General features: G+C 34.5%; 2 protein-coding genes across 5 annotated transcripts in view; one reads left to right on the forward strand and one right to left on the reverse strand.

Annotated features, from left to right (window-relative positions):
- Nucleotides 1-3,053: 3,053 nt before the first annotated feature.
- On the forward strand, nt 3,054-5,339 carry LOC102602327 (histone acetyltransferase KAT6B-like). The gene is made up of 2 exons (XM_006360795.2): nt 3,054-3,381; nt 4,859-5,339. The coding sequence occupies exons 1-2, from the start codon at nt 3,100-3,102 to the stop codon at nt 5,072-5,074; spliced, it is 498 nt and encodes a 165-aa protein (XP_006360857.1). The 5' UTR covers nt 3,054-3,099; the 3' UTR covers nt 5,075-5,339.
- A 238-nt stretch (nt 5,340-5,577) lies between these two features.
- Nucleotides 5,578-12,703, reverse strand: part of LOC102602660 (pre-mRNA-processing protein 40C) — a 24,974-nt gene continuing 17,848 nt past the window's right edge. For all 4 annotated transcript variants that reach the window (XM_015315014.1, XM_006360797.2, XM_006360798.2 and 1 more), the window contains exons 12-17: nt 11,951-12,057; nt 10,530-10,653; nt 9,387-9,530; nt 8,036-8,182; nt 7,461-7,583; nt 5,578-6,213 (exon numbers count right to left, since the gene is read on the reverse strand). In XM_015315014.1, the coding sequence (XP_015170500.1) occupies nt 5,941-6,213; nt 7,461-7,583; nt 8,036-8,182; nt 9,387-9,530; nt 10,530-10,653; nt 11,951-12,057 (918 nt within the window). In that variant the 3' untranslated portion in view covers nt 5,578-5,940. The remainder of the gene's footprint in view (nt 6,214-7,460; nt 7,584-8,035; nt 8,183-9,386; nt 9,531-10,529; nt 10,654-11,950; nt 12,058-12,703) is intronic.

Below are 12,703 nucleotides of genomic sequence, written 5' to 3' on the forward strand. Positions count from 1 at the left end.
GACAAAAATGGTCCTTTTATGTTTTTTGATAGGTGGGTTCAAAAATTAAATTTGTTTCTTAAATATCTTTGTGAATAGTTTATGTTTAATAATTTTTCACTAAACTTGATAAAAATAGTTAAAAAAGAAAAAGAAAGTTTTAAAAATGAATAAAATTATGTATTTAGTGTGATTTTATAGGTGGATCTCAATAGGTTGGAGATTATAGTAAAGAAGATATGGTGAAAATATCATGTTACGAAGAATAAAATTAGTAAAAGTAATCAATGTAACGAAAACAACAATATTGTTAAAATTGAAGAGTAAGTTAATGTGGATAAATTAATAAGGTGAAGAGGAACAAATAAGGTGCTTTAAACTAGAAGCATTTTTGTCTCATTGTAAGTAAAAAATCGATTCTCTACCTATTAACTTTCTACTTGTTTGAACTTTATGATCTTCTATTAGCACATATCGTAAGGTATTGGGTTAAATATTGAACGAGTGCAATTCTCGTATATTGAATTTGGAATCCTGAATATATTGTCATGTCAGAGGAAGGTGAGGATGATGTCAAGTCATCATGCCTCTACAATGTTTGACTCGAAAAATTTGGGTATTTTCATAAGTTTTGTATCGATTAAGTTCATGATATTTGAGAATATCGTTGAGAGGAGAGTAACGTCTTGTCTAATAATCTCTTCTCAATTTTTCATAATCCTATCACCATCAAACTCACACGCCTTTTCATTATAGCATCTATGTTCCTCCTCTTTTTTAAGTCCAAATCATTTCAATCTTGTTTTCTGCATCTTGTCCATCATAGATGTCACTCTCATATTATCCCATATATCCTCATCTAACCTTGTCTCGTCTACTATATTCACACATCTATTTAAGTATCTACAAGCTTTTTAAAAATGCAGCATAGGAAATTGCACTAAACACCGAGATGATATAGGAAATAGCAAAAATTACACCTTAAAAAGTTATACCAGGTTAAATCTTATCGATGCATATTTAACGAACTATTTAGAATCTACCTTCAAATATAAAGGACCATTTTGTCATTTTCTCTATAAAATCACGGCAACGGAAGTTCTATCAATCTCAACCGTCGATCACTAATCGAGCACTCATCCAACGGCTGACATCTAACATATTTGGTTCTAATTATAATTTTTAAAAATATTTTATAGTAGTAACTTTTTCTAGTCAAATTTGAAATGAAAAGTAGGTGCTTCTATGTAATCATTTTATTTTTTATTACTTTTCTAGAAAGAAAAAAGGTGAAGTTTAATCATCTATTTAATTGATTAAATTCATTAGCTTTGTATCACAATTTTGAAAAGGAAGTTTAGTGTAATTATTTGTTTTTTTTTTCTTCTTTCTAGAAAAGAAAAGGGCAAAAAGTAAATATATTTAATTCATATAATCTCTCTCTAACTCATTATCAAAACTTTCAAATTTGAGTCTTGAATATAAAAGAACTCATAGCACAAAATATTTTCTTTTTAAATAAACATTATGTATTTCGCAATACAGATTTAAATTAATCAAAATTTCAATACAAATACTAACCACGCGTTAAAAGTCCAACAAATACTCATATAATTTCTTTGTTTTAAATTAAACTTTGTGATGCATCAACCATTTGAAGTTTAAAAGGAGAATAAAGGAATAAAGAATGTGTCAAAGTTTGTTTAGAGGGAAAACAAATCAAATGAGAGTATTGAGAATCTTTTGAAAAAAAATACTAGTAGTTTTTTTTAAAAGGAGTGTTTTCTAAGAGTTATAATAGATTATTAGATGCAAGGAATAATTGTTTATATAAAAAGGAAAAATATTATAATCAATTTATTTGTTACATATATTGCATTCAATTCTTATTTTGATCTTTGACAAATGAATGGAAGAAAAAAATATGATAAAGTTTTGATTTTTTTTTGCAACCATTACCTCCATCCATCCTTCAAAATTGAGGATATTACTAATTAGTTTTTTTTATTGAGTTTTTAAATTACAAGTGGTTTAAAATATTTTAATTATTGATCTCTCTTCATAAGTTTTCTTAAAAATAATAAGAACCTTTCAATATTTGTTTTTTATATTGATTGAATTCTTGGTCATCTCAACAATTAATCATTGAACTAATTGAGGTAGAGATTTGATTGATGTTTAATTAAGAATCTAAATAATTCCACGAAAAACAAAGCATAAAAAGATAATCATTTTCACAAAACTTATCATGTTTTTAAGAATAAAAATAAATATAGACAAAGACAAGCCAATTTTTTTAGGTTGAGAATTGAAATAAATTGACGAGCTAAGTAGCGATGTTTGTACTCGTTTTCATTAAATAGAGCGAAGACCTATTTTTTCCTTAAAAAATGTTGCAATATTTTCATTTTATAACGTAGAAAACACTATTTACGCCTAACAAAAAAATCACTCTAACCGAATACGCAATACAATATCTGATTGTAAGTGTGTGTTCTTAAAGTAGAAGCTTGATGTATGTGTGATCAACTTAGAGACAAATTTAGAATTCGACATTTGTAGGCTCTTACCCATCTTAAAAAGAAACAAAATAAAGGCCTACACGATGACCAAGAGATTGAACCCTTGAGTGAAGCTTAAAAAGTTTTTTTTTCTTTCAACTAAACCAAACAACACAAACTATTATAGAGTTCCCAAATTATTCTTCTTATATATTTATTAGATTTTTCAATACAAATCATGATTCGTGCAAACGTTATTGCATTCTCGCAACCCACATTCAGTGACCTATATCCTCCCCCCGATCAATTGTATGTATATGTATATGAAGTCATTAAATATTTACGTGAACAGCTGAAATCAATAAATGCATTTTTAAAAATTGTATGTGCATGTGATCTCTAGCGAAGCAACGTCAATTTTAACTCTAAAGATCGATTTTATATTTTTAAATTTTTGACGTTAAAAAAACCGATCTCCGAAGGTTAAATTATCCTAAAGCTTTGATGGGCCTAGAGTGTAAATGAATTCTAAAGGCCTCAAAAAGCCCAATACGTTTCAACCGCCAATATCCCAAAGTAGCTGAAGAAGCGAAAAAAGCCTCTCTCTGCCGCAACTCCAATGGCGTTATCGTCTTTCGTGCCGGCGTTATCTTCTCCGCCGCCATGTACGGTGGCGATGTTAAACCGCTCCGGTTCTTTATCCTCAACATCGTCGTCGTCGTCGTCACCTTCGTGTAGTGTCCTTTTGACTTGCTCATTCTCTCGGCCGCCACACACCGTTGCTTTTATGCCGTTTTTGAGACCGACATCTCTGTGTTATTCTAGAAGGAGTTCACAAATAGTGCGTATGGCACCGGAAGAAGAGAAGAAGACTCAACGCTCACCTCTCGACTTCCCTATCGTAAGCTTCGAAAACTCGTTTTTGTTTCTGGTTATTTAACTTTAATTGTAGATGTGTTCTTCTATTAGCTATTCTGAACTGCAGCTTAGTGTGTGCTAAGAGTAAAATGTATTATGTAGAAGTTGTAATGATAGCTTGTTTAATCTAGATATGGTTTTTGGTTGTTTAAGTTGGAGCTGTTGTTGCTATTTGGATGATTTGAATTGTGCCAAATCCGATCAGAAAATAGCATAGAAAATTGCAATGTGTACTGTTAAAACCTATGGTGCAACTTCAACTTAGCAGATTAGTAGTGGGGTGTTGTCTTGCTTTTCGACGGGTTTAAGCTGGGTGGTGTCTGGCGTAGTATTAGACTTTTACTTGTAGTGTCTTTCTATCATCATTTGTTGTTTGCTGTGGTTCGATTATCGCACTATTTTGTTGTTATTACTGTTTACTTATTAGTTGCTATGTTTTCTTCATTATCGTTTTTTCTTTCTAAACCTACTTTGATTTGTTGCAATTGAGCCGAGGGTCCTCTGAAACCACTCTCTCTACCTCCACAAGGTAGGGGTATTTAATGGTTATTTAAGTGTGAATGATTGTTGCTGTTTTGATGATCAAAATTGTGCACTACACTCAAAACTATCAAGTTACCAATTTCGATTTTATATGGTCAAAAAGAGAATGAAATTTCTGAAATTGTACCCGGAGTGAAACCAAATTTTCTATCCTCATAATAAAGTTAGCCCCTTTGTTTGATTGGTCAGCTTTTAAGAGGAGTGGTTCTCCTTGCAATCTCAGGCATAGTATTTATCTGCTATTTGGCCTGTTGAAACAACCTAGAAGAAAGATTGTCGGCCTACATAACCAACTTTTGAAGCCAAGACAATCTTTTTCTGTCAATCATTCATCAGAAAGTAGTGGAGAGTGAATCGGTCTTTCAAAATCTAATCATTGATGGCGTAGAAAGTGCTAGAAAAAAGGGATAATTTTTTATAGTCATGGATAGATCACCCAGGTTTGGGTCCATAAGCAGTGACCATTGCTCTATGAAACCTCACAGAAAGTTAATTATTGGTTGTAGTTTGAGTCTCCCCTCTTTCCTCTTTCCAGCTCCAGTACGTGGAATGATATCCAATGAGTAAAGTTTTAGCTGTCTTGGGAGAGAAAGGGAGACAGGAATTGATCGTAGTTATTCATATTCCAATTAAGAGGTGTACCGTCTCTTCCAAGTAGCTAACCTTAGTATGTCAGGAATCTGGTACCAAAGATATAAAGATGCAATACCATTTTGATCCTTTCATTTAGTGGTAATTTCTAGGAGCTTCTAAAAGCCCTTGGCAATGTCATTCTCGAAATTTCGATGTCCTAATCAATAACCTTTTTGCATCGTGTACTATAGGAAGTGTAAAATTTGAGCCTATACTGCATTTTGCTTTCTAGAATAATGTCATCAAAGCTGCTAGGCATTTTGATGAAACATGTTTATTGGCAGGAATGGGAAAGACCGAAGCCCGGACGAAGACCAGATATCTTTCCTCAATTCAGTCCCATGAAAACTCCCTTGCCACCTCCTATGCCGGGTGATCCTCCAGAAGAGGAGGAGGAAGAAGAAGAAAAGAAAGAGGAAGAGGGAGATGAAGAGGAAGAGAAAGAGAAGGAAGAAGAGAAAGACCCTGAAAAAGACAATCCAATTAAACCTGAGCAGTAGCGTCAATCTGATGATTTTATTCCAACAACGCAACAAGGTAGACTCGCGTTTGCTATTGTTAGCTTAGTTGTTGCGGCTTATATACATTCCCCCCTGGGTCACGTTCTAGATAGAATTAATGGTGCGAAGAGTTCTCGAATTGAAAATTTTGTAATACAGTCATACTCTCGAGACAATCAGTAGTGTGATGTAATGTTTTGTTTCAACAAGATTCATGTTTACTATTCTTAGCCTACTAGTTGCATCATATGTACATTAGCACTTATCGATATTGTACATTGTGTTGATGGCATGAGGAGTTCTTACCACTCGTTGGAGAGGAGTCTGCCGCGAAAAACTATGAAATCAACCATGGATGCTTGTCAAGATTGGGTGTGACCAAGTTCCGCTTGCATGTCAAGTGAGATACTTCTACCAAAAGATATTTTTCTTTTTCTCTTCTTTGGGCCTCAATAGGAGAAGTACAATACTCAATTCTATGGAATCAAACGATCTCACAAACATTCAAGGCAAATGAAAAACAGATTGATTCGATTCAAACATGTATTCCATATCTTATCAGGCAATACTACGAAAGAGAATTGGCTGTGATCTCAAATTCCAACATACATGGAATTAGAAGAAATCAAATCTACAACATGATCACCTAAGTATGAAAGGTTACAAGGAATGATCAGTTTTGACAAAGTTCTGAACACTGGCTTTGAATTGATGAATAAACTGGCAAAAAGTACTCCGCGAAAGCTTCCTAGCCACTCTTAAAAGACGAATGTCCTGTCAAATCTATCTTCTCTCAGCTAAAATGCTTGATGATTACTAGACGAAAGGCCGAGAAAGGTAGAAATAGTTGAGGATTAATGCTTGCTTCACCTTCTCCTTGAATCAGAAGATCCTTTACTTCTTGCCTTATCTGCTTCATCGAGTGTTGACTTTTGCCTCCGATGAATATCCTCAACATATCTGCGCCATAAGGTTTCCCTATCTTTTCTTGCCATTTTTGAATACCTAAGATCACCTTTGAGTAGTTGTTTGGCTGTTGACCAAGAATTTGCAACTGTTTTACCATTTTCTGTCTCTCGTGAACAAGCTTCAACAGTTATAACCTCGGCTAACAAAACTTTAAACTCTTGTGCACACCGCTAGTAAACCAAAATATATAGTATGAGAATAAAGAAGAATAACATTTTCTTGATCAACAATGAAACAAATAAACTGCATGACAGGGGCCAAAACAAACAACCATACACATGACAGTTTGAATAATGCGAACTGCTAATAATTTTCAAGCAATAAAGGGGGATACACAACACATACAATCAGATATGAAAGGAAAATGCTGTACTTACACACGTCAATTACAGCTTTATTATTTTTAAGTAACTTATGAGGAGAGCTTATCAATGCTTTAAAATATTTTAAACCACTTGTAATTTAGAAACTCAACAAAGAATTAATTAGTACTATCTTCAATTTTGAAAGACAGGGAAGTAAAAAATTTCATGTGTGTGATCACATCTGATTGATACTGGGATGTTTCAGTCTTCGATGATATCATGCAAGGTAAAGAAAGTTCTGTTCAGTTGGACATTCAGAAGTCTGAAAAGAAGATGCAGGGCATTGGATGTGGCTTTTCTAGCCCTTGTGTGGAAAATTTACAGGGAGAGAAAAAGGAGAACTTTTGAGGAGTAGAGAATGATTTTTACACTAGAGGAATAGCTTTTTGCCCCCCTCATCGCTTCTTAGTGCACCCACAAGATTGCTGTTTGTATAAAAGACAGGTGACTTTTGTCGAAAACCAATTTTCCTACTTTCTGGTACACTTCTTCTACTGCCGTTGTTTTTTCCCTTCATCAATAATATCTTATTTTTATCAAACTAAAAAAAAGATATTATTGATGAAGGGAAGATCCTTCTTTTTTTTATAAATCCTTCGGGGTGGCCCAGTGGTTTGGGCTTGGGACTTCCATGTTGGAGGTTTCAAGTTCGAAATCTCTTGCTAGTGAAAGCAAGCGGTTTGCCTTCTGGGTCGAGCTCGTCGCACCGGGCTTGTCTAGTGCAGGTTACCTCTCCTATGTGGTTTGCGAGCAATTGCATAGGAACGGGGGTTTTATCCTATGCGCACCCAAAGGGTAGCGGTTGCGGGCTTCCCTTGTCATAAAAAAAATATACCTTATTTTTTTTCTGCGATCTTATATGAACAAAAAAGAGCTTCTTGATCCTATGAGATACAGGAAAAATAGAACAACAAATTCTATGAAATTGCACAACGTCATGCAAGTAACTCGGATTAGATAATATTAGCAACTCTTGCAAGTATCAACTCCCCCTAAAAAGCAGATAACAAGGATAACATTAACTTAAAAAAGAACGACAATAGTCATCTTACCTCATACAACACCTTCACATGTTCCCGGAAAAGCTTTTCCAAGTCAGACTGATCCAAATGAGGATTAGCTGCACGTCCTTGGGGATCCTTCTCTAATTTAGGTTTTGACTCTGTCCAAGAAGCCTTGGGTGCAAGGCAGAAGGATATCTCAAAAATTTGAAAATAGACATCTAGAGAATAGAATGGAATGACCTTTTCAACAGTTAACCACATAGTAAACACAATTCTTCCAGACTTCATTAGTAGATGTAAAGCCAAAACTCAAGAATTATAACTACATAAATGATGAGCACCAAGGAGCAATGCTATTTACAACACAGTTAAATTTAGGAAGGCAAACCACCCGTGTAAAAATGGATGAACTTTGCAACAAACAAAGTTCTTTTGAATTTTGTTTCTTAATTAAGATGAAGGCAGGTAAACTGCTGATGAGCTTATTAAGATGAAGCAGAAGTTATGTTTCAAGGTTCTTGACTATCCAGACAAACAGTCTAATCAAGTAACGGGATATGATCCATGACATACGTTCTAAGATATTTCCTTGTAACAGTTTTGGGGTCTATACAAGATAATACCTGAGGATCCTTAATTATTTCAACCAGCAAGGCTTGATAAGATTCAACAGCTTCTTTTCTACGAGCTTTCGACCGCACCCTCTCCACTTCTTGTTCTTCTCTTTCTTTACGTTTTCGCAAAGCCCGTTCTCTTAACTTCAATTTATCCTAAAAAGTCCGGCAGATAACCATTAACATCTTTTAGAACCTCGTGTACTACATTCAAATTTTTCCAAAACTTCAGAATCGACAGAGATAAAAGACAACCATTGAATAAAGACAAATGAATAAACTACCGAAAGGGGTGACCTACGCAGCATGTTAAGAGGTGTTAAGAGTTTCATCTTGGTCGTATGAGTTGTCTCCTTGTATGGTTTTGAGCAATTCTCACCTCGATGAACTAGCTTTTGGAATTGAGTTAGGTGCAAATTCATTTTCTTTCAATGATAGGTTCAAATTGGATTCCAGCATTTTCTTTGAGGAACTAGGTGCATTTGGATTCATGGGAAATAACATAAGACAGAGAGATAGAGAGAATTAAGAATATAGGGTTTTAAGTGTTTGTCCTCTCTACAAACGGCCATTAAAAGTTCTAACCCCTATATATGATATGTGTGCATGTGTCAAAAGAGAGAGGACGGGGTGGGTTGGGGTGTGTGACAAGGAATTAGCCACATGTTTAGAGCCTGTTAGGATTCGCTTAGAATTGGTCAAACTTATTTTTAGGTCATTTTTAGCTTTTGGGAGTGTTTGGCAAATTTAAAACAAGTTAAAAGTCAAAAGTACGACTCTCCCTACTTTTTATTTTTTGACTTAAAAGTCATTTAAGTTTGACTTTAAAGAGTTGCTTTCTAAAAACTACTTTTTTATGCCAATCCAAATGGGCTCTAAGAGTCAAAATGTAGGTGTTATCTGTATGTTTTAAGTGCCAAATTAAGATTTACGACACAACTGGTTACGTGATAAGAATAAGAGAGAGGTGATAAGGAATTAGCTGCATGTTAGAGTCAAATCGTAGGTGTTATCTGTACACTTAAGTTCCACATTAAGATTTACAGTATATAACTAGTTACAGGTAAATAGGAAAAAATTTAAAAACCATATTTTAGAAAGACAGTTAAGAGATATTTAACTCCCCCACCAAAAAAGGAAAACCATGTATATATATATGAGAGAGAGAGAACACAAACCCAAAATGATATAATATGATAATACACTTGGATTATCCTAATCAATATTTCATACAATAATATAACAAAAGGCAAGTCGAAAGAAGAAATGCATAAACAAAGAAAACCAAGGTGCCAAAAATTGGAAAAGAAGAGCTTTTTTTGTAGAATGGCAATGTTGTATTCGTTGGAAAAGAACTCACCTCTTCATCATGTTTTGCTTTTGCAATTCGTGCAACTTCCTGTTCAGCAGCCTTCAGTTCCGATAGATACTCATTGAATAAAGTCTCTCTGTCTTCATGCTTAACAGACTTATAACGAGGATCACTTCTTAAGCTATCCTTCACCTAATATCAGCAGAAAATTGCAACTTAGGGGAAAAGAAAGACTTAAACTAAACTTTATATAGAATATTTATCAAAACCAAAACAAGGGCAAGTAGTTTTTGTCCCCTCATGAGCATTTCAAGAAATGGGCAAAACTGCAAGAACCATATGAATATTGGAAACCCGAGCATAACTTCCATTGGTTTTAAGAAGAGACGATAGGGGACTGATTGAGAAAATAAAACAATGAAACAAAGAACAAATTATTTTTATCTTGTTGATTTGCAGACATGATACTCATCATCTAATTCAAATGGATACAAATCGATGTTTGACTATTATTTTAGTTCCAGAGAGCAAGATTTTTAAATTATTTTTTTTTGAAAATGGTAATGTTCCAGAGAGCAAGATTTTTAATTCTATTATTCCGCTACGCCCTTTCTTTCAAGTTGATGCTACCTTTATTTTTACTTTCTAAGGTAAAAAACATTGATCTCGGAGTGCGATCCACTAAACTTATTATTTCATAAAACAAATGATGAGATATTCTGTCTTAAAACAAAACAAATGATGAGATATTCTGTCTTAGGGAAGTCAAAATTATTTTGACACTACCCAGCATAAACCTGTGCCACTTAATTTAAAGTAATGGGCTTCTTGTTTAACTTCACAAAGTTAAGGAATTATTGATAAATTTGATGCATTGTAGATTTGAAGACGAATTGGAGTTCAACATGGCATGAGTTATGCAGAATGTTCCACCATATTAAGAACATGAAAGGAGGTTTGTTGAGAAAATTAAAAGGAAGTTAAAATGTAACAGAACTCAAGAAAACTAAGAAGTTGCAGGCGCCACATACTACTCTATATAGAATTAAGCAATAAACATTATAAGTTTCAATCTTAACTAGGCATGCCAATGCAGAGTAAGCAATCAATTTGCAAGCAAGTAAAAATATCTCCAAGACAACTACTTATATTGATATTTTCTTATCATAACATCTCAACAAATAAACCTACCTTTGACCACCGTGTATTTAAAGTAATATCTCCTTGTTCTCGAAGCATGGACTTGAATTGAGATATAACAGCAGCACGTACAGCATGAGCTTTTTCTTGAGCTGCTTTCCTAAGCTGAAGAACCCTACACAGTACATACAATCTTGCCTAAACAACCGGATCATTATAAAGAAAAATGGAAATACATAAAATCATACTAGAATTGCCACGAACCAAAAGGAGAAAAACAAATCCAGACCAGCAAAAGAATAAGATCAGAGAATGTTAATTACGTTGATTAGTCCTCCAGCAACTGAGCATAGTCGCAACACAAACTTGCACAAGCAAAAATAAAGTTCTCTTCTTGTCGAAATCTTTTGGTATACGTTACCATTACAAATTCTTAGATCATCAACTAAAAAAAGGTGGAACACTCACAAAGATGGTGCAAACCCCCAACCCCACCCCACCCCACCCCCTTCCAAAAAAATAAAAATCATGGGCAGGCAAGAGACAACCTGGCGAACTGAAACATCTTAGTAGCCAGGAGAAAAGAAAACAAAAGTGATTCCCGTAGTAGCGGCAAGCAAAATGGGAGCAGCCTAAACCGTGAAAATGGGGTTGTGGGAGAGCAATACAAGCTTTTGTGCTTCTAGGCGAAGCAACCTGAATGCTACACTTCTAGGAACTCATGTGTCAATCACTTTCATTCTTCTCGTTCATCAATAGTGTGTTTGGTTCCATACCTATTTATACAATGAGCCTCTTTCCTTACCTGTATTAGTGGCCAAGAGGTTGGGTAAGCATCAAAGGAACTTCTTGTGGCAAGGAATGGAGAACAGAAATCCTTCAACCAAGTGAAGTGGGAAACTGTTTCCTTAGACAGGAATTCAGGGGGCCTTGGTGTCAAGCACTTGGAAGATTCATAGGACTAGTTTATTGCATAAGTGGCGAGATTCGATCAAGAGGTAGAAACATTGTGGAAAATTGTAATTGCTAGTAAAACATATGACTTTCTCAATCCCTGGACTACAATTCCACATTTCCAGAGTTCCCATGGCATTTGGTAATATATCAGGGGTTCATATGGGATTCTGTTTTTTCAAATTCTGCACTTCAAGTGGAAGATGGCAGGAAAATTAAGTTCTGTCTGGACATTTAAAGCTACTAAGGACTCACATAATAATTACAATAATATAATGTAGTATTAGTTTATCCTATGGAAGACGTCCATTTAACAAGTTAGATTTAAGTATTCTAGGATTTGACAAAAAAGGAATGTAAGTCAAGTTTTTTTAAACTAGGGGGAGGGGAGTACAAAAATAGAGTGTCAAAAATAAAAAATCAAGTCATTTATTAAGGCTAAGATGAGAAAAATATTAGGAAATAAGCGACAGAGAGCAAGTGAAACTTAAACCAAGATTGAACCAGTTGACTAATACCTCTCATTCAGAAGCACTTCCCTCTCCTTTCGATCTAAGGACTCGAAGCGTGGATCATGACCCCATTTCTTTTTGAATGATTGATAATCAGTATCCTCGTTGATATCCTGGACATAAGTTCAGCAAGCAGTGTAAGCCCTAAAATTTTCATGTTCAAATAAAAAGTTCAACTTTAATTGGAAACAATTTATTCCCTTTGCCCTGAAGTGAATGCTTGTTTTCCAAGGAAAGGTATATCATATATTACTTTATACCAAACTGTTTATAATGCTTTCAAAATATACTCGTTTTGTCCCAATTCCCCATTTAACCTTAAACTACTAGGGGTCGTTTGGTATGCTGGACAAGCATAGATAGTCTTGGGATAAAAATTAAGTCCTGCCTTATCCCTTGTTTGGTTACTAACCCTAGGATAAGTTAGAATTAGTAATAAGTACTGGGTTTAGTTATCTTTGCCAGGGGATGGAATAATAGTACCAGGATTAATTATCCCAAGATAAAACAATGAAATGACACAAATACCCATGAGATCCCTCAAACCCTTTTTCTACTAAATAAAATGGAGAGTATTTATGTAAACAAACTTCTTAGAATTTTTTTTGAGAAGACAAACTTCTTAGAATTTGTGCAATGAATGTTATCTTTAATACAACAAACCAAACAGTCGATAAAAAAATAATATCAGGATAACTAATGCTAGCATAACTAATCCCAAAGTAACTTGTCTTTAAACCAAATGCCCCCCCCCCCCCC

Source organism: Solanum tuberosum, unplaced genomic scaffold (assembly GCF_000226075.1).
Source record: "Solanum tuberosum cultivar DM 1-3 516 R44 unplaced genomic scaffold, SolTub_3.0 scf00330, whole genome shotgun sequence".
NCBI lineage: Eukaryota > Viridiplantae > Streptophyta > Magnoliopsida > Solanales > Solanaceae > Solanum > Solanum tuberosum.